Source organism: Trichoplusia ni, chromosome 5, assembly GCF_003590095.1.
Source record: "Trichoplusia ni isolate ovarian cell line Hi5 chromosome 5, tn1, whole genome shotgun sequence".
Classification (NCBI taxonomy): Eukaryota; Metazoa; Arthropoda; class Insecta; order Lepidoptera; family Noctuidae; genus Trichoplusia; species Trichoplusia ni.
Genome location: NC_039482.1, coordinates 17,271,615 through 17,298,181, shown reverse-complemented (window position 1 = coordinate 17,298,181; position 26,567 = coordinate 17,271,615). Strand labels below are relative to the sequence as shown.

Here is a 26,567-nt window from a genome sequence, read left to right as displayed (position 1 = left end):
AGCGAATTGTTTTCCATAATTTTGTTATTATAATATGTCATGTGCTTGTATGTCAACTAATGTAGGTATTTTAAATTTTCTCAAACATTTGCATGCTGTTCTATAACCGCGGAATGTGTCTTGCTCTGTAAAAAAAATTGTATACCAACTCTTGTACCACATTTTATGCAAATAAATGATATTATTATTATTATTATTATTAAGGATGGGACTAAAAGGCACTAAGAATTTAAATTCCTGTGTCGCAAGCTATTTCAGGAACATTCAAATCATATGCTCAAAGACTTCCGGGCTTAGATCAAGTATTTGTGGATCATGCATACTTGTCTTACTCGGCTATCGAACCCGTCGCTCGTACACATTGGGCATTGTCGCTTTGACCACTGTGTTATGCTGGCAGTCTGATTAAATTCCATTATTAAGTAGATAAGTGGAATTTAGACTTGTGCAATTATGGCTGAAATAAATAAATATTTTTATCATCACTTTTGGAGGCTAAACAACATTAAGAATTTTACAACATTTATTCATTGCTAACACTTAAAAATAACAAACAAAATATAAATTTTAAAGGAAAGGTCCCAAATTGAAAATGGATTATTTTCAAAATAATTCTTTTGATTTAAATCAAATGAACAATGTTCGCTACCAAGCCTAAAAGTACTAGGGCAGCAGACGTGTAGAGAGTAGTACCGGCGTCGGGAACATTCTGTTTGTCTCTGACGAAGTATGGGAGCACGTCTAGCGGTGCGGGGTGGTTCTTGATCCAGATGGGGCCTTCGACAGCCCTCGCGCGGTCGCCCTCCTCGTACCAGGTGCCGGCGGGCAGGTAGATGTCTCGGGAGGTAGCGCCCTCGGTCAACACCGGGGCTACTAGGATAGTTTCGGCTAGGAGGTACTCTGTAACACAAGTAAAGATACAATCGCTTTTGATACTGATCCATCTTGTTGCGGGTTCCAGGACAGTAAATTTCTCTGGTACTTACTGAGATCAACTTAGCTAACTAACTAAGTAACTAGTCTTGATCGTGGTTTATAGAAGTTGCAATTCGTGGTTGGTGCCAAATAACAAATAAATCTAGGTTAGGTAGGTAGGGCACAATACTGTGGAAATCCATGCATTGTTACATGATCAATTAATGTAGTCATATCTACTTGAGTCTTGAAACTGATAAATTCAGAACAAGTCAGGCAGGCAAGGCATAGTACACACCGTCCCATATAAGCAGCGCCTCTTGGTCGTTAGGGTCGCTCCACCAGAGCGGCGTGTTGACGGGCGTGCCGTCGCTGACGGCCGCCTCCATGGCCGAGAATATCAGCTCCGCGTACTGCGCGTGCAGCTCGGTGTACTTCTTGCTGATTTGTACAGTCTGGGGAATTAATGAATCGTATGTAAGCATACGCAAGACGAAGTCGCGGTAGGTGGACTAAGGCGGTGACAGAATATTAGCCAAGGAAATGCATAAGAATCGTTCGGGAGCAAGATGGGTCGACGATATAACTAAGGTTTCGGGTCAGGTCTGGATGAGGCTGACACGAGAGTCGGGACCGTAGCATCACGAGAAAAGGAAGGCCTACGTACACAGTGGAAGGACAAAAGCTATGGATGATGATGATGTAAGCATATGTTCTATCTAGATAATCTTGGTCTCAGTACAGTGGTTATATAATATAATATTTAATTTTATAACTTTTAACAATACTACGTGTATTTACTCACCTCATTGTCAAAATTCCATGGAGCATACGAATACTGCATCACTGGTAAGAAGGTGTTGGCTTGGACCCATCTGATGAACAGCTCCTTAGTCGGCAGGTCAGCTTGCTCGTGTTCCAAATTAAAACCGTTCCCTCCGATCATGTCAGGTAAGACGAAGGGGTACCCGTTCAGGTTCATCTGGAAGGTCGTCGTGATGGTAGTGGCCAGGCCGTTGTTGAGGCCCCAGATGGAGTCGCGATCGCACATCCGAACGTAGATAGGGAGGTCTTGAGTCCTGGTATACAGACAGTTTTTCGTTTAAAATAAACTTGCTTGAATCAAACAAACATGATTAACCGTTTTATTGGAGGTTTAAAGCTCGCTTGATATTTTTTCCGATTTTAGCATGTGGTAACATTTTGCACGGATTTGATAACAAAGAAATATGTTTTTATCTAAACAAATATGTATAATTCCCTTTATGATATGATCAAATGGTCCGCAAATTGTTACCTAAATCCAGCTCTGAATTCAACCATGCCACCAAATCGTGCGCATAGTTTGGCGTACGCTTGAACAAGATGATGCGGCTGCAGTTCGATGTCACCCCTCTGGACAGCGATCTACAACAAATAAAGTTGCTGTACTTTGTTGTTTAATCAAACATATTAATTTTTTCTCAAGCTTTATAAAGTATTTCTTACCTCCGGAGCCGCTCCAGCGTCAAACTTCACGCTGTCTATATCGTAGGTGTCGAGCACAGCCTTCATCCTCTGGTAGTACCACTCAGCCGCCTCCGGATTCGTGAAGTCGATGTATCCCGGGATGGACCCGTTGTTGTTCCACCAGGAAGTGTTCGGGTTGCCCGTCTCATCTACGACGAAGTAGCTACAAGTACGAGTTAATTATGCGAAGATGGACATCATAATGATGACGTACAAAATATTTTTTTGAATGAGTAACGACCACAACGCTGGATGGAATGATACATTTTGAAACTAATTTTTACTAAAACTTAGAGCATTAAAATAAGTCTTCAAACTAACTTATTTCTCAAGGCCTCAGAGTACCAAGGCTCGCAGTTATTGTTGATGAACGGATGCGCCCAGATTGTGACCCTGTAGCCCAGAGCCCTAATGTCCTGAATCGTCTTTTTGAAATCCGGGAACTTCGCCTCATCTACCGTCAGAGACCCGTAGCACAATTCCCATTGGTCGTCGATTTCAAGCTGAGAATCTTCAAAACCATGATCCCTGATTTGCTGAGCGAAGTCCAAAAGTTTCGTGTCGTTAATTTCTCTTGAATACTGTGCCCATGTAGACCAGACAGGATGCTGGACCATGCGGAAGTCAGGCGTGCCTGATGGCTTGCCTAAATAGTTAGCTACGGCATGTTTGTGAGCTTCCTTAACATTTTCCAAAAACCACATATCATAAGTCAGTATTGTGCGTGGTCTCTGAGATGAGTAAGGTCCAGCAATTTGAGCTCCGAAACAGATGTGGTTGCTCATAATATTTTTGTAGTCAAAGAATAGAGGGACTTTGTCGTGGACAAATATGTATTCTCCTGCAGAGTTAAGCCAGTATCTTTCTATGATGGCGGCATTATCTATCTCCTGGATATAGCTGGCTTTGTATACCTGGGTAGCGTTTTCTATTGGATACAGTTGATCAACTTGCATCGGACCCGCGTACCAATGTTTGGAGCCTAGAAAAACAACGCGTATACATAACATATTCCATCATCACTAGCAGCATCTTAATTTGCAATAGACCTCTTACCAAAATCAATGCAGTCTTCCAGTCTGTGGGCTGCGCTGGCCTGCCAGTCAAATTTGATCCCTCTTGCCTTAGCACTAGCATCGTAAACTGTTTTAAGTGTCAGGTTTACGTTTCCGATCTGTACAAATACTCCACCTTCAATCTCTTCGACTGTGTAAGGACCTTCTAATGTCCTGCCTATTTGGCCTAGAGTTGAACGTTCATTTTCTGAAACATAGAAGATGATTGTACTGTTATGTTAAGATAAGATTACAGGTTTAACGTCAAGGTATCTTGATTTACTTGAGCCAAAATCTAAATATCTATTGTGTCCGAAACTAGTCGGGCCACCCTGATGTAACTATAATAAATAAGAAGTAGTTTGTAGTGAAAATCAGCGATAAGACCGCAATTTGTTAAAACTAATTAATTCTATCCAGCATCACATCTCGCAGACCATTTTGTAAACATTGGAATAAACTCGCCATTATCCTTATAAGATTAGGTTAATTTATCCACATACACGTGTAAACGTCTTGAAGTACTGAAGTGTTTAGTGGTATCTGTCTTGCTGATACCAGTTGAAAGATCGCATTATTTACTCTTACTGACAGTTCAATCAATGATATCTTCGATTGTCAGTGATTTGCGTCAGTAAGTTTTCCCTTGATAGCTTTGTTTTGATCCGACTTTATACAAACAGGAGGTTCAAAATTTCGCAATATTTCTTCGAAAAAAAATTTAAGGTCCCTATTTTAATTAGGCTCTTTAAAACGTTAATATTCCTGATTCTAATTGGACACTTCCAAAGTGCGTTTCAGGAGGAAAAGAATCCGCAAGAAACTCAATTTAAAAACTGGCCACTAAACCTGTGCTATTTTTAGAACGCATAAGAAGAAAGAGTTGTTCATCTTTCTTTTTACATACTTTTCTTCCTTGCTACTTACCTTCGATCAGAATTACGTTGAATCCTCCTGTCAGGACAGGTTCCAACGTAAGAGTGACATCATCGCCGCGGATGGAAGGCCCAACCACTTCTGCCGCGGAAAAGGCCCCGGTGATCAGCGCTGTTACCACTAGAAAGTCAATCATTTGTAAACATAGTGAGTCCCTTAACGGCAGACATGAAGTAAAATAGTCTGTAGAGGTCTAATATCAAAGTGTAGAATAGTGAATCCATCGATTCAAAACGTCAAGTAGAAAATTGCTGATAATGCAATTTTTTTAGTTTTTAATTTTTTACACTCTTATGGTGTTTAATTTAAACTAGTATAGTAATAAAACTAGAGTTGCTGCGAATAGTGATTTAGCCGAATACCGAATATTCAGCAGCACTGTCGGCCGAATACCCGGTATAATCATCGGCCAAATATATAGTTATTTGGCCATGAATAAATAGATAAAATCTTAAGCAATAAAGTCATGTCCTTCCTGTAATGTGATGTACTATTCGGCTGAATATCGAATACCAAATAGTACTATAATCAGATTATGAAACAAGTGGCCGAATACCGAATATCCCTATTGAAAAACAAAAGAATTAGGTATAAAATAGTCACATATCTTACCAAGCGCCTTTAGACCCACCATCGTGTTCTACCAATAGACACTGAATGTCGTGATAACTGGTCCAGTATCTTGAAGCGTATCATCTCATAATAATATCGATTGATCTTTGAACGAGATTGCTGAGTCTGGGTGACTCAGCTAATATCGAAGAGATTACTTTTACCCGACTACGGCGAAGAAGTGAGGGTTATGATTTAACCTGAATGTATGTATGTAGGTATGGATTTTGCCTCATAAATTTAAAAGAAGTTATCATAATTAGACAAATGAGGTCTTGTTTAAAGCCTCTTGATTGTTTGCTGCTTATAGTCTACCTACTTGACCTCAGACTTAATTCGCTACAGCGCCATCTAGTGGATAGAAATTGAAGACCTAAAAAAACAGTGACGTGTGGGGTATCAAATGAAAGAGCTCTCGTTAGCACTTGTATTTAGTTCATTAACATTAGCTGTTGCTGACGTATTTGCTTACAATGATCTATAATTACCTATTAATTTTAAAGCAGGAATGGTTTCTTTTTAATAAAAAAAGGTTAAATAATTGAAAAGGAAACTGAAGCTAAACAAACAATAATATATGAATGTGTTTATTATATTTGTCTTCAAAATAACTTAGATATCTATTTACAACAATAATTATATGCGATTATATTGTCTTCTCGTTACTGTTATATTGTAATACACAACAAAAGTCAATTAATAATAACCACTAGCAACACTTTTCGTTTCGTACGTTTAATTGTTACTGTAAAATACAACTTATAATATTTTAATATGGGTATAATACCAACAATATAATCGAATTAGTTTCTGACCGTGAAACTACTGCTATTGTAATTCTTTTGCGATTATAAAATATTATGTATGTAATACAGCTGACAGTAAAATGAATACTACTCCTAATTCTACATCGATGCTATATTAGTATTCAAACTTTGACAAAGTAGGGTAGTGTGTCGAGCGGTGCGGGGTAGTTGCGGACCCAGTCTCCGCCGGGCAGGGGGCGCGCGCGGTCGCCTTGCGCCAGCCACGAGCCGTGGGGCAGGTACACGTCACGCGAGCGGGCCCCGCGCTCGATAACTGGGGCTACTAGGATGTTCTCGCCGAGGAGGTATTCTGGAAATACCAAAGATGTACCATTTAAAACGGTGGATGTCAGAGACGGCGAGATGTCTATGAGTATTGAGGCACCATTAACATCAGCGCGTGTCAGTCCATTGCTGGACATGGGCTACACCCATTGGAGATCGTTCTTTAGCTTTCCTAAACTCAAATATCATAGGGCTTATCACCTTGTAAAGTAAAGCTTCAGTTAGCTAAGTTCTACCTTAAAATAAATTAATATTTTTTTATCATTTCGTTATCAAATAATCTCTTTGTAGTTTTGTATTCATTGTACACTTTGTTTATTATATAGTATTTCTCTAAACTTGTCCTCCAACAAAACCCCAACAAAGGGAACCTGAGATATCAATACCAACTAGCAGATAACCTAAACTATTCATATATACGAATTATAACAGCGAATAGAACATACGATCAGCAATATCATGAGCTTCGGTGTCATTGGGCGCGATCCACCAGACCGGCGGGTTGACGGGGGAGCCGTCAGCCACCGCTCGCTGGCACGCCTTGATGATCTCCGGCGCGTACTGCGCGTGCAGTTGCACGTACTTCTTGCTTATTTCTACCGTCTGCAAACAAATAGATTGTCAGTTATATTATATCAACATTTTATACTTATACTTTTACTAGCTGTTGCCCGCGACTTCGTCCGCGTGGTTAGAAGATATAAGTTATAATTTATACCTGCCTTCTATCTATCTTGTAGGATTCAGTCAGCGTTTGCAATGTAAGCGCAAAAAATGTGTTTTTTTACGACCTCACATTAGAAACCTCAAAAATTGTAGCCTATGTGTTATTCTGATGTATAAGCTATATTGTGGTAATGTTTCATTCAAATCCATTCAGTAGTTTTTACGTGAAAGAGTAACAAACATCCATACATCCATACTTACAAACTTTCGCCTTTATAATAGTAGTAGGATAGTTTCGTGAGGATGATTCACATTTAAATGGCGCTATGGTGGTTCTTGGGTCGACTCCAAGCCCCGGTTGGTTTGGAGTCCAAACTGGCCGGCAAAAGTATAAAATATCACAAGAAAAGTTTCGAAACGGTTCTCCAGCAGTAAAAACGTTTATGAATATTCATAGCCCTGAAATTACTGCTCTTAATCTCCACCATAATTCTATATACCCTCAATCAATCAGCTTTGTCAATTCCATCTTTATCCTCTTATCGTTTCCTATTGTTCCCCAAATTGCTTACTACATTCAGTTCGGCCTAGCAACGGTCTAGGTCTTCAGACCCTATAACTTAACGAAACTCACTCACTTCATTATCAAACTCCCATGGCACATAAGAGAACTGCATGCTCGGCATGAAGGTGTTGGCCTGCAGCCACCGGATGAAGAGCTCCTTGGTCGGCGGCTCGTTGTACCCGTTCCCACCGATCATGTCGGGCAGGACAAGTGAGTAGCCGTTCATGTTCATCTGGAGGAGGGTTGTGATGAGGGTCGGAAGACCGTTCTCGTATGTCCAGTAGGTGTCCTTGTCGATCATACGGATGAAGACCGGCAGGTCCTGGGTTCTGAAGAAAATTTGGTAGATTGGAGTATTTGTTCCATATGTGCAAGATTCGTAGCAAAATTATATGGATAATTTCGGAAGTAACTGCATCTGATTTCTATTAAAAATGGCTAAACAGAAAAAAACCTAGTTGCATTACCTATTCCAAATGCGCAAATTTTGCTCTTACTATACCTACCTATATCCAACCCTGACTTCCACAAGAGGTCCAAACTGAGCCACAGTCCTGACGTAATCAGCTGATATCACGCCCGGCTGGTCTCTGATGTCACCTCTAAGAACTGGGATCTAGAAGTAACAGGTGGTATAGAGCTACAATTTTATAAAACAATAATTTTGGCATAAGTTACACTTAGGTAAATGTGTCCTTGTCTAAAACCATGAAGTTCTTGAGGAACCTAAACAATTTGCCCAATTAAAAGCAACTTTCTAGCTTAACAAAGTCAAAAGTCAAGTTACATGATTTCTTAAGAACACTAGATACTCCCTTTTAAATGCTAAATATGAATACTATTCCTGTAATACCTGTGGTGCCCAACTAGACTCTCCACCATCGAATTTAAAGCTGTCTACTCCCGAGGAGTTCTTCAAGGCGTGCATTCGGTCCAGGTACCACTGGCGCGCGTCCGGCTTCGTGAAGTCTATAACGGCTGTCGTCGTCTCGTTGTCATTCCACCAGCTCGTCTCCACGGATCCGTACTCAGAGGATACCAGGTAACTGGACAAATATGGTGAAATTGAAAAGAGAGATATCGAAGGAGGTTGGAATTTATTGCTTTGCTGTGGGAGGTGGAAAATAAACTTGAATTCCGAATCGGAGCCTAACGCATTTCAATTGTAGGCCACTTAATAGATTTTTGTGTTATCAGGTATGTTACGTACAATTTGATTTTTCTTATTAAGTTAATTACGTAATTAAGGATCTCAAGTAAATACTAAAACAAATTATAAACAAGTCCCCTTAAGCTTCAGAATCAAACAATTTGATTACATGCTACGATAAAAACAATCTTTGAACTTACCCTTTAGCCTTAGCTTCTGAATACCAAGGCTCACATCCCTTATTAATAAACGGATGAGTCCACATCGTCACTCTGTAACCCTTCGCCCTCAACACATCCACCGTGTTCTTCATGCTAGGGAACCTCCTCTCATCGACAATCTGGGACCCGTAGCAAGTCTCCCAAAGATCATCAATTTCCAGCTGACTGTTAGGGAATCCGTGATGTGTGATTTCGTCTGCGAATTTTAAGACAGTGGCGTGGTTCACATCCCTCTTGTACCTTGCCCAGGTCGACCAAATAGGGTACGTTATCATTCGTTCATCAGGTATTCCTGTCGGCTTCTCAAGGTATTTCTCTACAGCGAACTCATGAGCTTGTCTCACATCTTCAAATATACCGATGGCATAAATGAGGTCGTTTTTGTCTCTCTTGCTTGAATACGGTGGTTTCGTTTGTGCGATAAAGCAGGCAGCGTTTTTCTCGAGGTCATTCTGATCGACGAAGAGTGGAACCTTTTTATCGAAGTAGTAGAAAATGCCTTCGGAGTTCAGCCAGTAAGGTTCAGCGACGGCGCAGTTGTCGGCTTCCTTTGTGACGTAAGAGTAGTTTGGTAGAACTAGACGCTCAATTGGCCAGTACTGACGTTTTTGTTGAGGACCACCATACCAGTGATGTGTACCTAAAATTACGTACGTGGGGTAAAATTTTACTAAAAAATATCTATACTTTGATTAACTGCATACTTAAGAATTCTTAAGTATGTCTACTTGTGTCAGAAAACTTAACCAGATAAATGTCATGAGATATCTCATTCTAATGGCTATCTATTATTTTCTTTACAAAGTCGTTTCAATACACTGTTACTTTCAACTTAAAGACCGACTCATTTGGCAATACATCATCAAAGGTTATCCACTTTTCAATTCATCTTACCCAAATTAACGCAGTCTTCCAACTTAACCGTCTTAGGAGCCTCCCAGGTGAAGGTCAGCAGGTACCCCCTCCTCTCTCCCGCGATCTCCTCGTTGCTGATCCTCACGGTGGTGTCGTTCGCGAACTGGATGACCACGTCCCCATCCTGCACCACGTCCTTTATAGCACCTGCTTGACGACCGACTACTGCTATCACCTCTGATAGACCCCCTGTGGAAATATGGTTTGAATTAATATTTTGATTTAAGTGTAATGTTAATCTAATTGATAGTTAAAATGGGAACAACTAACAATATTTACAATTCTTCCCATATTCCTTTAATTATTTATTTTGTTTTTCATAAGAAAAAGCTCTTAAGAGTCCAGGAGTTATACGTTCAGCTACAAGAGGAGTTATAAATTTTTCGACAAGCATCACAGATATTGTATGTTTGTCGATTCAACGCTCAACCCTGTGATTACATTCTCGCCAAAGACATTGCATAGATTGTATGTAAAAAAGATATTGATTAGTTTTTAAAACTTCCCAACTCTTGGTCGAACTCGAAATTGAAAAATAAAACACCCTAATAAGCCTAGTTTTAATATTATATCTCCTTGTTTTACTCACTTCTCTCCAACACAATGTTCATCCCCCCTAAGGGGTTGGGCTGCAGCTCCGCATTCACGTCGGGCGCATCCAGAATGCAGATGTTGACGGCATGCGCGCACGCAGCCAGCACCACCAATACTACAAATAAAAAGGAAGTTAAAACACGATCCTTACGAAGTAGTTTTATTGTGTGATATTAGGTTATAGGCGACATTGGTTTAAAAATTGAAAAAACTTGAATTTTACTGGATTTAAACCTGAATCGGTTGCTTTCACCAACCGGTGTATTGAACTTCTTACATTCAAAAGTGGCTCTCATTTGGTTAGAACTCTGCTACTACAAACAGTAGTTAATATCGTTGCAACCGCAATTTACGTAACTAATTGGTCCATCAGATAAATTTCCAAAAACGGCTATGTATTTTAATTTCTTTTTGAAGATGATACGGTTTAAATTTCATGTGACGTCACTTAAGTGACGTAATTGGTCTCCACTTCCATATCTCTTACCATCCTTGCAAAAATGAAAATACGTACTAATCATCGTACGCAAAAATAAAGTAATCATCATTATAAAAACCAGTATTTTTAATAACGACCATAGTTTATGACGCTGAACTGATCTACCGTGAGACGATCTTACGACAGTTTTTGTTCCATTGTCACCATAATCATTGAACTTATAATTGATACGACAATATAATTATGTGCTCCGATTGTAATAGCCGTGCTTTGTCATTATCTATATCTCGTAAATGATCATGAGGCAAGAATCTTTAAGAATCAGAATCAGATTGTAAAATATCTTTGTCACCAAACTTTTTTAATTAAAGTAAAATAAATGGGTATTTGCTCACGTCAGGCTCAGTCAGGCTCACGACTAAAGAAATCAAATTTGCACCATTTCAATTTATGAATGAACCAATCATTGTTTACCCTCTATTTTGATTTTATTATTCGATTTTATAGTGCAAATAAAACCAGAGAAAGTTTCAACTGACACGGTTCATGAGATGCAGCGTGGTAACAGAGAAACTGACAGCGGATTCTTCCGTTCTTACACTAGGGGCACTGAATCCTAAAAATTAAAAGTTATTTCATTAAAATTGTCTTGCACTCAGTATCTCTTTGGATCTTGGTGAAATCCGAACGAATTCTGTATTTTTGTTCCTACTTTTACACCTGTGTACCAAATTCATTAAAATGTAAGTTTTTATTTTGTCGATTACTATCGAACTAGTTATCTATAGTAGTATAGTAGTTAATTGCCAAAAAATTGAGAACGGCTGGACTGATTTGGCTGGTCTTAATCTTGTAATATTTGTACCAATACACAACAGGCGTAAACTAAGAAAATATGGAAAAATCGCGGAGCTGACGAAAAAAACGTATCAAATTCAATTTCCCATGTACGTGCTCTACCTACTGTCCTGGTAAACTTTTGACATATTTTGATGGCTGTCACATGTCAGTTTGAAATGCATAATGTGTAAACATTGTGTAAATTAAAAGAAGTCTTTATATCTACCTTGCAAGTAAAAAGAAGTGACGTGACATGAGATTTTATTTCACTGCGGCCCTTAGCGTCTGTTTACGAGATAAAAGAAAAAATATGTATCCATTCTTTGGACATCTGTTTGACTGACTAAGTAAACAGTAATTTTTTGTCAAATGCAAATTAAAAATTAGCCAGAATTTATAGTCAAATCTCTTTAATTTAACTACTTAGCTATAGCAACATCTATCGGCAAGCGGGCCATTTGCGCAGGGGACATCTGTTTGTCTGGAATTATATTCCAGTGTATGAGTGTGTGACCTAACACTATAATATCTCGCCAATTTGAAACCAATTGCTAGGAGCATTTCGTGTCTAATTTAAAAATGATGTTCCTTCTCTGAACGTCAGTTGTGACATAACTTATGTAGGTAAACTGTAAGATGGGATAAATATTTTTTTTTCGATAATTACAGACACTACAACCATAATACTACATCAAAAATAAATTCAATAGCTGACTAAAAACTTGGGGAATTTGTTTATATATGCAAATTTCCATTTAAATTCCGATATACCGAAAATATTAAAGAAAAATAACTCAACTACCAAACATAAATCAAATTAAAAAGTACTCACGATACACGCAGGCGCTCATCACAGCAACAGGCACAGGACGACTGGTCCTCTGCCACAGCCCATACGTCTATTAAACATCACATTATCACACTTCAGTACATTGCAAAGCATTGTCTTCGCCATTAACATTAGACAATAAGAATCCGCGTAATTTGCGCACATTTACATTATATTTGCATGTTAGTTTTCTGATGGCTGATAGGGAATTGTTGATCCATTCTCGGATCCGTTATAAAATTGTTTAAGTACCTACTTACTACATTTTCTTGAGGTGTTATTTTTTTTTTGCTATTAAGACAGCTAGCGACACTTTCATTTTTAATGTACGTACTTATAAGCACTCAAGTCAATTTATCTATATAATTTAACAGTGATATTTTAATTTCATTTGATTTTGGTGGGGGAAATCTTCATGGGCTTCCACTTCCTCGGGAGGAAAGCAGTAACTGTCTGACATTTACTGACAACCTGAACCGCCGTGCAACGGATCATACGCTTTTGGCATTCTCATACATTGTTAAGCTCTCTAAAATAACGAAATCCAATTAACAATTTAGATATTCTTTAATCATCTCTGTATCGTTGTTATCATCTTTACCCCCCTAAATATATCTAAGTCACAAATACAACTAGGTAAGTGCTACAGATGCTGAACTGTATATAGCATGCAAAACTTAACAGCTTAACGCTGTAAAATTATCATAAGATGCGAATAGATTGATCTCGACATTCTCGACGGAAGCCGTTTTTGCTTGACACATTGTAAACGTTTAACGAGCAAAAACGTAACGTCAGACTGATATAAGACCGTACAAGTATCTAATTGTAATTGGTTTGTTCTTCCAATTGTTTCTGGAATCGTTATACTTTAAGAGAGTGCACTTGTGTCTTGCGGTTCTATGTGCAGGTTCCATCCCAACGCAGGAAAAATGTCAATGCGGCTTAAAGATAAAGAGTTCATATTTATTCTAAGATACCGTTGACCAACGGTGAAGGTAAACCATCATGAGGAAACGTGGATTTCGAAAATTGGTATCTAGAATCGCCAACATGCAGTGAGCTAGGTGGTGATCAGTGCTTCACCCTTTGCTATACGAGAAGAGGTTTGTCACCAACAGTGGATCGTATATTGTCTAGAATTTGAGGAGAGTGTATATTTTTTTAACAAGACTTCACCACATTCGTAGGTCGCAAGATATTTTTCAAACATTCCATCATACGCACAAAGATATCTGGACTTGAGTTAGCATTTGTATTTAACACTGTTGCAATGCTTTTCCTATGCGGGATACCGGGGCACGAACACGCGACTCCTCGGAAAAAAATGGTAATTGGCTTAGACCACTCGGCTATGTTAACAGTCGACTCGTAATATTAAAGGAAACTTGATAGTTGCTGTGTGTGCTCTAACTTCGAATAGGTCAATCGGTGTAAGAAGGTAAACAATAGAGAAGCAAAGTAAAGAATTCAACAACATTTATTTATTGCTAATACTTAAAATTAACCAAGAAAACATAACTTGAAAGGAAAACGACCAGATTAAACAATAAAATATACATAGTAAAATCTTATACTTTTCTAACAAATTATCATTTACAGCGTTATTTACATTAAATTAATAATGTTCGCGACCAAGCCTAAAAGTACTAGGGCAGCAGACGTGTAGAGAGTAGTACCGGCGTCGGGAACATTCTGTTTGTCTCTGACGAAGTATGGGAGCACGTCTAGCGGTGCGGGGTGGTTCTTGATCCAGATGGGGCCTTCGACAGCCCTCGCGCGGTCGCCCTCCTCGTACCAGGTACCGGCGGGCAGGTAGATGTCTCGGGAGGTAGCGCCCTCGGTCAACACTGGGGCTACTAGGATAGTTTCGGCTAGGAGGTACTCTGTAACATGAAACCAAAAGCTTTTTGGGTGATTCTTTTTTCCTACTTGTCCTATGAGATCAATTTTGTTACAGGTCCCTTAAATCATATTCCTAGGACTAACGAAGCATGTGTTGGGTGGGTTCCCTGCTGTAAAAGAGTTACTGATGGGCTATAATCTGTGTTGCACTTGTCCAACATTACTTCGAAATTTGGATCGTAATATTCTAGCTAAGGTCCTAACACACTGCCTTTGGGAAAACCTTGTAAAGACATCAGTGAAAGTGTTTACATTTTTGTAACCACATATCCTTAAAACTGTCAAACGTTTTTGAGACTGAAAACGATACCGAGAATTTTGCGATTTTCTGCAGACTACTGACCGTCCCAAATAAGGAGTGCCTCTTGGTCGTTAGGGTCGCTCCACCAGAGCGGCGTGTTGACGGGCGTGCCGTCGCTGACGGCCGCCTCCATGGCCGAGAAGATCAGCTCCGCGTACTGCGCGTGCAGCTCGGTGTACTTCTTGCTGATTTGTACAGTCTGGAAAAGTACAGATTAATGTGTAAACTATTTGACTTAAATTATGTGTTAGCCACACCCTAGAGAATTTTCCTGTCAGTGCAGTAGCTGTAACTGAGTAATGGTTTTTATGGACAACATATTGATCCTTTGCCACCTACAACACATTTTTCGTTTCAATTTTGTACAATAATAAGAGGATCAAAAACATCCACGTCACACAAGTTCATATCGTGTAGATAATTTCTTGATTGACAGTGACTAGAGCAATTATATTACAACACAACAAACCAAAGCAAAAACTGTCCCATTGTGATCCATTTATGTAAATTAATTAATTGACAAAATACTTCCATTCTGTCCCTTTGCATTCTAGAATTTTGTCCTTTAATTGTTGTGTCACGTAACAACATAATTAGTTACACGTTTCTTACAGATTTTATGTAAAAGAGTACTTGCCTTGGTATTATGACAGTGTTATTCGGAGCCATCAAAATGAAATTGGTTACGCTCTATCAATATCTTAGGTTGCTAAAATACATACTGTTAGTTTACTCACCTCATTATCAAAATTCCATGGAGCAAACGAATACTGCATCACTGGTAAGAAAGTGTTAGCTTGGACCCATCTGATGAACAGCTCCTTAGTTGGCAGGTCAGCTTGTGCGTGGTCCAGGTTATACCCGTTCCCTCCGATCATGTCAGGCAGGACGAAGGGGTACCCGTTCAGGTTCATCTGGAAGGTCGTCGTGATGATGGTGGCCAGGCCGTTGTTTAGACCCCAGATGGAATCGCGGTCCACCATGCGAACGTAAATGGGGAGGTCTTGAGTCCTAGTTTGAAGACAGTTGTTGGTTAATCTATTCCTCATTCTTAACACCAAGGCAAACATGTATTTATGGTTTGACGGAAACGAACTCTTAACAGTTACAATGAACGTAAACAAAGAAAGTAGGTAAGAAGTTGGATCTTCGGTGACCCGTCATGGTTTTAAAATATCGTTTAAAATAATTACCTGAATCCAGCTCGGACTTCAACCATGTCACCAAATCGTGCGCACACCTTGGCGTATTCTTGAACAAGGAGATGAGGTTGCAGTTCAATGTTGCCGCTCTGCACACCGATCTAGATCATAACAAACATCGTTATATCTACCAGAAACTATTTCAACTTAAAGAATTTTGATTTTGGGTTTTGAAAATTCGTGCTCCGATTGGACTTCAGTCAAATAACGTCATCAGTCTTTCTCACCTCAGGTGCAAAGCTTGCTTCTCCAGCGTCAAACTTTACGCTATCGATATCGTAGGTGTCGAGCACAGCCTTCAGCCTCTGGTAGTACCACTCAGCCGCCTCCGGGTTGGTGAAGTCGATGTATCCCGGGATAGACCCGTTGTTGTTCCACCAGGAAGTGTCCGGGTTGCCAGCTTCGTCTACAACGAAGAAACTGAAACGAAGAGAAGTTGATTACAATTAAAATTTATGATGTTTGAATATTTATAAAGGATCGTTATCTAATTGCAATTGTTTTTCACAAAATTATTACTTAAGTAGAATAAGCTTGTTACTCACTTGTTACCCAAAGCCTCAGAGTACCAAGGCTCGCAGTTCTTGTTGATGAATGGATGCGCCCAGATAGTGACCCTGTAGCCCAGAGCTTTGATGTCTTGGATTGTCTTGTTGAAGTCCGGGAATTTCTCCTCGTTCACCGTCAGAGACCCGTAGCACACCTCCCATTGGTCGTCGATTTCAAATTGAGAATCTTCAAAACCGTGATCCCTGATTTGTTGGGCAAAGTCCAAAAGTTTCGTGTCGTTAATTTCTCTTGAATACTGTGCCCAAGTAGACCAAATAGGGTGCTGGACCATGCGGAAGTCAGGCGTGCCTGATGGCTTACCCAAATAGTTAGCTACGGCGTGCTTGTGAGCTACCTTAGCATTTGCCAAGAACCAGACATCATAAGTGAGTACTGTACGTGGTCTCTGAGATGAGTAAGGTTCAGCTAGTTGAGCTCCGAAGCAGATGTGGTTGTTCAGGATGTTCTTGTAGTCGACAAACAGGGGTACTTCGTCATGCACGAAGATGTATTCTCCTGCGGAGTTGAGCCAGTATCTCTCCATGATGGCTCCATTGTCAGTCTCCTGGATGTAGCTGGGTTTGTACACTTGGGTGGCGGTTTCTATCGGGTAAACCTGGTCTACTTGCATCGGGCCTGCGTACCAGTGTTTGGAGCCTAGAAAAAAAAACCATATACTTTACATGTTCCTTTATCTTCCTTTTGTTGGATTGAACTTATACCTTGCAGCTAGTATGCGCTTAGCAGAACAACTGTTAGCTTTACTTCACTTTACTACACAAAAACACAGACAGCATGACAACCAAGGATGATGTTGTAATGTCAATTTGCAATAAAGCCCTTACCAAAATCAATGCAGTCTTCCAGTCTGTTGGCTGCGCTGGCCTGCCAGTCAAATTTGATCCCTCTTGCCTTGGCAGTAGAATCGTAAACTGTTTTCAGTGTCAGGTTGACGTTTCCGATCTGAACAAAGACTCCGCCTTCAATCTCTTCAACTGTGTAGGGGCCTACTAAAGTCCTGCCTATTTGACCTAGAGTTGAGCGTTCATTCTCTGAAACACGTTAAGAGAAGATATTGAATGATGCACTTGATAAATGACCAGTTTTGACGTAGAGCTGTCGTCCTGTAGACCCAAAATCCAAATAAAAAAATGTTATCTATTCGTCGGGAAGGTATTAATGTAAAACCAGTTATAAACACGGTGACTGCTGAACTAATCCTAAAGTGTCACGGTTGTTGTTTATTTGTAAAATATATATTTACATACACGGCTATGTTCATTGATTAATCTTATCAATAGATGCACCTAGAGTTCTTACTGTAACGAACCTTAAGCGTCTGGAAACCGGTACACTTTATCAATTTTCATTTTTGAGTAGTGTGAAGGAAATTTATAATCCTCAAGTGGGATTCAAACTTGTGACTACAAGCCAAATTTATCAATCATCTTATTCTACTCGCATAGGTTCATCACCTAGGATATTAACAAGCTGTCAGCGATAATACTGCAATTTGTTAAAACTGATAAGGGCACTAATTAATTCCATTCAGTATCACATCTTGCAGACCAATTTGCGTAAATTTGAATAAACTCGCCATTATCCTTGGTAGATTAGATTTATTTATGTGCTTTACCTACGAGTCTGGAAGTACTGAAATCTTAAGTGGAATCTGTCTTGGAGATACTGTTTGAAAGATCTGATCTACTGATTAAATACGGAGTTTAAACAATAACGTATACTTACTGTCTGTGATTTACGTTAGGATAGTATGTAAGAACAGGATGTGTCGACGAAAAATAGTAAAGGTATCGGGTCGAGTTTGAATGAGGCTGACACAGGACCGCAGACATAACGAGAAAGGGGAGGCCTTTGCCCAGCCGTGGGAGGACAAATGTTGTGGATGATGATGATGATATAATTTTCTAATTGATGGCTTTTGTTATAATCCGATTTCAAACAAGAAGGTTGTCCGTTCTTTTTTCAACTAAACTAATATAGTTTTTGACATCAATGTATTTTCTGTCTTTCTTTTTCTTGCTCCCTAGTTTACCTTCAATCAATACGACGTTGAATCCCCCAGTGAGTTGAGGTTCCAACGTAAGAGTGACGTCATCAGCGCGGATGGAAGCCTCGTCCAATACTGCCGCGGAAAAGGCTCCGGCGATCAGCGCTGTTACCACTGGAAAGTCAATTACACTATTTGTAAACATACCAAAAGACCATACGTAGAGATCTAATAATGCCAGTATTATAGACTTAGATCATGGACTGGACTTCATGATCTATCATGATCCCAAAAGATCGAGCTGTTAGAGAGATCTAAAACTGAAAAACATTTGCACGATAATTCTACGGATAGCTAGTCGGACGCCAGGGTCGATCTCCGCGTAAACCAAGCATTTTTGCAATGCTTAAGGGAGTTTATGAAAGTTTTTTTTAAATTAACCGGCGCAAGGGTTAAATTCATTTGTGACTAACATTTTTATAAAAAAGGAAAGTAATATTCTTAAATAGCTTATATAACTTACCAAACGCCTGAAGAGCCGCCATCGTGTTACACAAATAGGCACCGACTGTCGTGATAACTGGTCCAGTATCTTGATGCGTCTATCATCTCACAACAGTATCTATTGATCTCTATTCTAAATGACTCAGATAATACCGAAGAGATTATTTTTTGTGAGTAATGTTTGTTAGTTCGTACTGCTGTTTGATAAATCAGGAGGGGTTAAGTAGATTAGCAGGGTTTTTACAAAGAAATACTGTCAAGTGGGAGAGGGACTTGTGATGTTGAGGGTTCGGTACAAATAGGCTGAAGAAAATTTTAAATTTTTCGAAGATTAATTGTCTTTTCACTCATCAACTAGTAACTGTACTAATACCGGCGTTGTCCATCCATTTGTCAGTAGTCTTTTTATCATAAACGGTGATAGGTCGTCAGTTAAAATTTCTGCAGCTGTTTTCTCAAGCAAAACATGAAAAATAAAGAGAGACCATTGTAACACTCATTGGTCGGTGACCAATTTTTGTTGCATGATTGTTTTTATAGAAGTCGGCAAAAAGGCTGGCAGGCTAAAATGGGATTGGGCGGGTCATGTTAGCCTCATGGACAGCGATCGTTGGGCCAAAGTCACTACACTATGGGAGCCAACGGATGGACGGCGTCGTCGTGGGCGATCTAGGAAGCGGTGGCGAGGCGACCTTAACGCTTAACGCTTACCGCGCGGGCTGGTTCCATGTAGCCCAGAATAGAGTGTCGTGGAAGGATTTGGGGGAGGCCTTTGCCCAGCAGTGGGACACAGTAGGCTAGAGAACAAAAAGATTGTTTTTTATTGTCTGTTTGTACGGAACCCTCGGATTCGCAAGTCTGACTTGCACTTTTATTAAAGAAACGTTTACGTTCGGTATTTCCGGAGTATTTTTGTTTCGATTTCACAATGTTAATAACATTTTTAACTTAGCATTAGAATCTTGGTAACATTTTAATCCCTTACGTACTAAACTCTCGTAAATAGTTTTTGTATTCTCATGCGCAGTGGCAAAACGTTGTTCATAGCTATCTTAAGAACATGCCTAAGTTTGTGTAAAATCTATACATATATACAAATAGATAAAATTAGCGTGTCTGTTTGTAATATACAAATAAACGTTTTTTACTTACTGCCAAAGAAAAATATTTTTATCATTTTTTGTCATTCTGTTTGTTTGTTCCAGCTAATCTCTAAAATGGCGGGACCGATTTTGAGGGATCTTTTATTGGCAGGTAGCTAATATAATGAGCAGTAACTCAGGGTGCTTCTGCTTTTTTAATAAAGTCTTTTTGTTAGTCACGTGATTAAGATCTGTCAAATACATACATTTTAAAAAGGAGGGGGTCTTCAGTTCGTATGTATTTTATTTTTTTATGTTTGTTTCCTCGGAACTTCGGACTGGATAAACCGTTTTGTTGGCTTTTTGTCGAGAAATAGCTGTCATTTGGTCGCATAAATTTATCAAGTTAGGGCCAGTAGGTTTAATTTGAAGTCAGTACGCTTTGTTGCTGGAAAAATACAATGCTATACAGTTTCTATTCATGTTAATGATTATTAAATCTAAATCTCCGCCAAGTACGATGGCTTTCATAATCATTATATGTATTTATATCTTTTCACATCCATGTGAATGAATGTGTCTTACCGTTAAGCCTAATTTAAATCCACACTAAGCCAATGAAGGAATTGAAACAATTTTAATTAATTATTATCTTAACGTAATTTAAATCAAGTTTAATTTTCTTATTCAACTTTATCCAACAGACTTGAAGATAGACTTTTCGGTGCAATAGAATCGATATAATCAATGATAAGGGATCCGTTATGTTATCATATCTTTAAAATTTCATATTTATTCTTGTGAAAGACGACCGCTGCCTATGATAGCAACTGGACAAGTAATCCAGTACTTGGTACACACTTTGATTGTTTATGTTGTTACTTGCAAATAGTTTGTTTTTCTTAATTATGTTTATTTATTATTTTTCATGGCTTTATAAAAGTGTATGGTTGCATTAGAGCGAGGATCGAAATAGGGTCCACTAACAGGGAAAGGTGGCGGGTGATAATACAGAGAGTTGTTTTTACCCCTACCATATGGACAATACCAATACTATAATATAGGATAATACCAATGTGGACGGTTCATTTTGACCAGGACCACGCGCCACGCGGCCGAGAGTGATGCGATAAAGTAGAGCAGGTGACCTCTGCAGGCATTCTTTTCTAGCCCAGTATTCAGTGAAAGGTCACATAAGAGATTGATGAATTAATTTTAAGTTTATATGAAAGTAAGTTCAGATTGTTTGTTGTAGGACCATAATCCAAATGTTTATTTAATAAATATTAAACTATTATCAAATACCTTACACATGTATGTTTTTTTTATCTTTCTTTTATTTTTTTTGAACTAAAAAAAATACCTATGAGGAAATGTTTAAAAGCATCAATAAATAAAAAACAAAAGTAAACTCAAACAAACTTACATAGATTTAATAAATTACAATTACATAAATAGAATTCAATCTTCCAGCGTGAAGTACGGGAGCACGTCGAGGGGCGCCGGGTAGTCCCTGAGCCAGACGGGGCCCTGCACCAGCTCCCCGCTGTTGCCGTCCCGCCAGTTCCCGCGGGGCAGGTACACGTCACGTGACACCGCGCCCTCCACCATCACTGGCGCGGCTAGGATCTTCTCGCCAAGCAGGAATTCTGAGAAATAGGTTAGAATTGGTGAAGATTATTTTAGATTTGATTGTCATTAATTGATGAGTTAATTGTGCATTGTTTTAAGTGGTCATTCGTTCTGTTTCAAGTCCCTTTCTTACTAATTAAGTATATTCATTTAATAATTGCTGTATCGTAGATACTTTAGGGTAACTTTGTTAGTAGCTAATTAATTACTACTATATATCATCACCTACATCATCGTCCACTTTTTTTGTAATTAAATATAATAATGCGTATTTGATAAAAAATCTCGAACATGATTCGTCATCTCTCTTATCTTGAACTTTTTCAACCATAGCTATTCATCCATCCCTGGTATAGTTTATCTTACCATCATTAACTGCGAGTGCGTCCTGGTCGTTGGGGTCCAGCCACCAGATGGGCGGGTTGACGGGAGTACCGTCCTTGACGGAGGCCTCCATAGCGGCCACGATGGTGTCCGCGTAGTCAGCGTGCAAGTGGGTGTAGCGACGGGAGATCTCTACGGTCTGGGAGTTTAAGAAGAATGTATTAAGAAGACAGGTATTATTATTATACTGAAGACAATTGAGCAATTAGTCATATAATAAACAATGCCCTTAATACTTCGATTGAAAATGACGTAAACATAGATTTTAATCCGGTTTTCATATTTATTTTATTTTACGGTATTCTTCAAACAACAATTCGAAGCCTTTTAAAAACTCAGAAGAGTTTTTCTACCAAGCTGGAAAATGGATATTAGATAATGTATACTTTTTTAAGATCATAAAGTTACCTCATCATCATGATCCCAAGGCACGAAGGAGTACTGCAGTGTAGGCATGAACACGTTAGCCTGCAGCCACCTGATGAACAGCTCCTTGCTGGGGGACTCGTTGTAGCCGTTGCCTCCGATCATGTCGGGGAGCACGAGGGTGTAGCCGTTGAGGTTCATGGACAGGAGGGTAGTCACAAGGGTGGCCAAGCCGTTGTTGAAGTCCCAGTAGGTGTCCTTGTCAACCATACGGATGAATACCGGCAGGTCTTGGGTCCTGACATAGAAGAAGATAGTAAGATTGGGAATTCGATTTCGATATAGACTTAATATATGTCACAGCCTTGAAATGGATGGAATATAGAGAATTTTGTACTGTTACCCAGTTTTATACGGTAATCACCGAAAGACGAAAGATACAATCAAGCAAAGTAAGTTTGCTTTCTTGGGATGCTTATAACTGCATCGGACTATGATTATAAATATGCTCATGTGCTCATGCGTACCTCATTCCGGATCTGATTTCGATGGCAGGTCCGAACTTGGCGACGGTGCGCACGTAGGACTGCACGATGTGTCCGGGGTGCAGGTCGATGTCGAGACCGTTCTGTACTGGGATCTGCAGAGATATGAGGAAATGCAGTTTAACCTCTACTTATACTATTCTCGGACTTAATTACTATTCTAAATATATTAAGCATTCGATTAAAGTTTTTTGATATCTTTGAGGGCTCAGAGAGGTAAGTTCAAATAAGTTTCATCGAATCGTATGTGTTATTCTCATGAAGCAGAATAGCGTTTTTTGGTTGTTTTAAGTATCTTTTTATTGACCTGAGGAGACCAGCTGGACTCTCCGGCATCAAACTTGATGGTGTCGATGTCGTAAGTGTCGATAAGGTTCTGGACTCTGCTGGAGTACCACTCAGCTGCCTCGGGGTTGGTGAAGTCGATGTAGCCAGGGACTGAGCCGTTGTTGTTCCACCAGGTGGAGTCGGGGCTACCCTCTTCGTTCAGGACCAGGTAGCTGAAAGGGAGAAAGATATTGGTAATTAAACAAACTAATGTCTTAAAAAGTTATTTGGGATGTTCATAGAATATATTTTAGACTTACCCTTTTCCTAAAGCTTCAGAGTACCACGGTTCACAATCCTTGTTGATGAAGGGATGCGTCCAAATAGCAACCCTGAAGCCGAGGCTCTTAATGTCCTGAATAAGCTTCTTGAGATCGGGAAGCTTCCTGACGTCCACGAACAGGGAACCGTAGCAGACTTCCCAAAGGTCATCGATTTCGAACTGAGCGTTGGGGAAACCACTGTCCTTGATCTCGTTAGCGAAAGCCCAGAGGCTGTCCTGGTCGATTTCTCGGGAGTATCTTGCCCAGGTGGACCAGATAGGGTACTGGATCATCCTGTAGTCCGGAATGCCGGAGGGCTTGCCGAGGTAAGTGTCGACGGCGTGCTGGTGAGCGACCTTGGCGTTCTCGAAGAACCATAAGTCGTACTTCAAGTTGTTGTGGGTACGTCTTGTGGAGTAGGGGTCGGCAACCTCAGCTATCAGACAGAGGTGGTTGTCTAGTACATTGTGGTAGTCCACGAAGAGAGGTACTTCGGGAGCTACGATCAGGTAGGTACCGGCAGAGTTGAGCCAGTAACGCTCACTCACCGCAGCATTGTCGGCCTCCTTAGAGATGATGGAGTATTTCTCCAATTTGGAGTTCTGAATGGGCCAGTGCTGTTGTTTCTGTTCCGGGCCAGCGAACCACTGGTTTTCACCTGATAGACATATTTTGTTATTAGTACGTCTAATAATAACATCTAGATTTATTTGATTAGTCTCTAGTTAATAGAAATACAGAGTGCTTGCAGTCCCTATAAAGCCAATATTATCAATTTGATAAGAAGCTTCCTTCTGAACCTACTTTAACTAGAGATAAGTTTGAAAACTTCAACAATATAAGATAAATTGTTGTCTTTAAAAACAAGTGTTTACTAAGACGAGTTATAAATATTAGGCATAAAGCCTGTCAATCAATGATAAAAAAATTGTATTAGATAACAGGTTTTCGATGAAGTAGGTATGTAACTTTATGTAACGATTTCGTAAAAGAGGAAAATGTTAGCAAACCTAATACTGGTTTACTTGTAATCTGAGTTGAGTTGCTCATCAAAATTGAACTCACCAAAGTCAATACAGTCCTCAAAGATTTTGTCACTGGGTCCGTCCCAAGAGACGGTGATCCTGAATCCGTCGCTGTCATCGTCGGCGACGGCTTCTACGTTGAAGGTCACATCGCTGTCCTGGCCCGCCTTGCGGCCGATGGTAGCCACGTACACTGTGTCAAAAGCTTTGGTCAGTACAAAAGGAAATGCCACAAGGCACTTTACTGTAAGTTGCTGCATGTTTCATAAGAGTATAATATGGGCTGTAGGTAATTTACCTGTAAATATTATACCTTCTATAGACGTGTATTGGATTAAACTTAATTTACGCTATTGGTTACCTTGAAAAAGAATAAGCAGGAGTCGATCGAGAGAGTATTTTTTCCATATTCCAGCATAAGGATGATATTTTGTGAGTCTCAAAAAGACAGAAAAAATCGAATTTGAATGTTTCCTAAGCGCCACAAGTTTTTGCGGGACTTACTTCCGTTGCTCGTGAGGCTGAAGCTTCCGTCGTCATTCTCGTTGATAAGAACCTCACGAGTGCTGGGGGCGCGGGGTACGGCGCAAAGCGCCACTGTCGCTCCTGAAATATAACACTCACATTAATATTCTGAGGAAATTTAAAGGCCTTGTATTGCATCTATAGTTAGTTGGGTAACGTTGATTTTCACGGTCCATGTAAGCATAATAGAAAGAACTGAATACTTTTACGAAAGTATGTAAAAACCCGAAGATAACATTAAGACGAAAAGAAGCTTTTTCACTAACTTTTTATGTTCCACTCCTCATAGTAACTTTTTGTAATTAATAACCTTATTGGCTCTCATGCTAGTCAATCGTTTCCCTTTAACTCATCTAGCAATCTTTGCCCATGATCCCAACTCTTAGCTGGACTTGGAATGTTGAATGAATGTTCCATTTAAAAATACCAGCATCTCCAATTGTATCCTGTCTCCTATTTTGTCACTTAGCAACAAAAAGTACAACCTACCTGCGATCAGCAGAAGCAGCTTCATGATGTAACGTGGTACTGTCGTCTCCGGGCCACTTCCCAATATATTTATTTGTCGGAGTTCAAATGGATAACCGCATATCTTTGTAATCTTTTGTTACTATCTGGGCGGTTCTCGAGAGCTCGATGTCAGATAAACATTGGATCCCTACGGCTATTTTCGCTGCGTGCAATTTTTGCTAAAGGGTGTTGTTTTATACACCATTTTAAGATTCCTCCTCCACCAAATACCTCAACTTTATTTCATTTCGGGTTCCAAGGAAATAAATCGTTTCTCCAAAACATGTCTTGGGCTACTACTACCAGCTGGTATTAGATGATTCGTTGATTATTGCTGACCCTGGTTTACAGGAGTAGCAATGATGGGCACGTTCGGCGGGCTGGTCTTCCACCAGAGAACGCAGGAAAAGGTAAACTGGTAATTGAATAGTTCAAGATCATTATTTTATGACTACGCTTCGCCAAAGTCGGTAATTGTACCTACGAAATTTAATATGATATCATAGAAAAAAAAAAATGAACCACCTTTTATTTAACAGAAGTCGTTGAACAAGTTCTTGAGAAAAAAGGTCTAGGCCCTAAACAAAGTCTGTCATCGTTTATAACCTTCAAGGTTATCCATCTGGCGGTGACCGCAGACTGGTAAAAAGGAGCGACCTGTATAAACCGTATTTATACTTGTACAGTAAAAATCTTGTTTCCGAGCGATTTTGGAGACCAAAGGTGCGGTAGTCGTACACGGGATTCTACTTATCAATGTTGGGATAAGATACATCACTCAAATAGTTTGCTTGTAAAGTTTGTGTTTGTGTAATACCTAATATCTCAGAATCATGACGCGGCAGTTGGCAGGTATTAAAACGGTTTAACCATATATCTTAAGTGTGTCGGGGAGAATCCAAACTAATAATGAAAAAGAAGGTCTTTCTGTTTATCACGGTCTCAGGGGTAAACTTTACTACAGTTTGATTCAATTTTTTTAATCTAGAAATTGCTTATGCAAAAAACTGACAAGAGAACATTAAAATAAATCTTATGTTGTAGTTTAAAAGTAGATTAAAACTAAATATTCAAACATAAATCGGAAAAGCATAGAGTCTTC

At 39.5% G+C, this 26,567-nt stretch overlaps 3 protein-coding genes across 3 annotated transcripts; all 3 read right to left on the bottom strand.

Annotated features, from left to right (window-relative positions):
- Positions 1-622: 622 nt before the first annotated feature.
- On the bottom strand, positions 623-12,392 carry LOC113494086. Its single transcript, XM_026872233.1, has 18 exons — positions 12,341-12,392; positions 10,225-10,344; positions 9,615-9,824; positions 8,700-9,360; positions 8,203-8,395; positions 7,856-7,965; positions 7,423-7,678; positions 6,565-6,721; positions 5,962-6,143; positions 5,028-5,055; positions 4,407-4,535; positions 3,481-3,687; positions 2,746-3,406; positions 2,404-2,587; positions 2,213-2,322; positions 1,721-1,994; positions 1,214-1,370; positions 623-900 (listed from the first exon to the last, which is right to left on the bottom strand). The coding sequence occupies exons 1-18, from the start codon at positions 12,357-12,359 to the stop codon at positions 623-625; spliced, it is 3,936 nt and encodes a 1,311-aa protein (XP_026728034.1). The 5' UTR covers positions 12,360-12,392.
- Positions 12,393-13,806: 1,414 nt separating this feature from the next.
- Positions 13,807-18,927, bottom strand: LOC113493778 (myogenesis-regulating glycosidase-like). The gene is made up of 9 exons (XM_026871793.1): positions 18,826-18,927; positions 18,348-18,476; positions 17,140-17,346; positions 16,291-16,951; positions 15,973-16,165; positions 15,737-15,846; positions 15,281-15,554; positions 14,586-14,742; positions 13,807-14,223 (listed from the first exon to the last, which is right to left on the bottom strand). The coding sequence occupies exons 1-9, from the start codon at positions 18,845-18,847 to the stop codon at positions 13,946-13,948; spliced, it is 2,031 nt and encodes a 676-aa protein (XP_026727594.1). The 5' UTR covers positions 18,848-18,927; the 3' UTR covers positions 13,807-13,945.
- Positions 18,928-21,295: 2,368 nt separating this feature from the next.
- LOC113493774 (myogenesis-regulating glycosidase-like) lies at positions 21,296-25,541 on the bottom strand. The gene is made up of 9 exons (XM_026871789.1): positions 25,445-25,541; positions 24,935-25,036; positions 24,471-24,623; positions 23,403-24,063; positions 23,123-23,315; positions 22,798-22,910; positions 22,313-22,568; positions 21,887-22,043; positions 21,296-21,537 (listed from the first exon to the last, which is right to left on the bottom strand). Exons 1-9 carry the CDS (start codon positions 25,467-25,469, stop codon positions 21,350-21,352), a joined length of 1,848 nt encoding a protein of 615 aa, XP_026727590.1. The 5' UTR covers positions 25,470-25,541; the 3' UTR covers positions 21,296-21,349.
- Positions 25,542-26,567: the final 1,026 nt, after the last annotated feature.

What these genes read in the sequence shown, in the direction of transcription:
- LOC113494086 (XM_026872233.1), bottom strand. An exon ending in TCAGAAGCTAAGGCTAAAGG is followed by an intron (nt 8,396 to 8,699) that starts GTAAGTTCAAAG and finishes ATATTTGTCCAG; the next exon opens with TTACCTGGTATCCTCTGAGT. An exon ending in ACGCTGGAGCGGCTCCGGAG is followed by an intron (nt 2,323 to 2,403) that starts GTAAGAAATACT and finishes TATTTGTTGTAG; the next exon opens with ATCGCTGTCCAGAGGGGTGA.
- LOC113493774 (XM_026871789.1), bottom strand. Translation starts at nt 25,469, where the DNA reads ATGAAGCTGCTTCTGCTGATCGCAG. An exon ending in GAAATCAGATCCGGAATGAG is followed by an intron (nt 22,569 to 22,797) that starts GTACGCATGAGC and finishes CTTCTATGTCAG; the next exon opens with GACCCAAGACCTGCCGGTAT. An exon ending in CTTGGGATCATGATGATGAG is followed by an intron (nt 22,044 to 22,312) that starts GTAACTTTATGA and finishes TTAAACTCCCAG; the next exon opens with ACCGTAGAGATCTCCCGTCG.
- LOC113493778 (XM_026871793.1), bottom strand. Translation starts at nt 18,847, where the DNA reads ATGGCGGCTCTTCAGGCGTTTG. An exon ending in AAGCAAGCTTTGCACCTGAG is followed by an intron (nt 15,847 to 15,972) that starts GTGAGAAAGACT and finishes GTTATGATCTAG; the next exon opens with ATCGGTGTGCAGAGCGGCAA. An exon ending in GAAGTCCGAGCTGGATTCAG is followed by an intron (nt 15,555 to 15,736) that starts GTAATTATTTTA and finishes TCTTCAAACTAG; the next exon opens with GACTCAAGACCTCCCCATTT.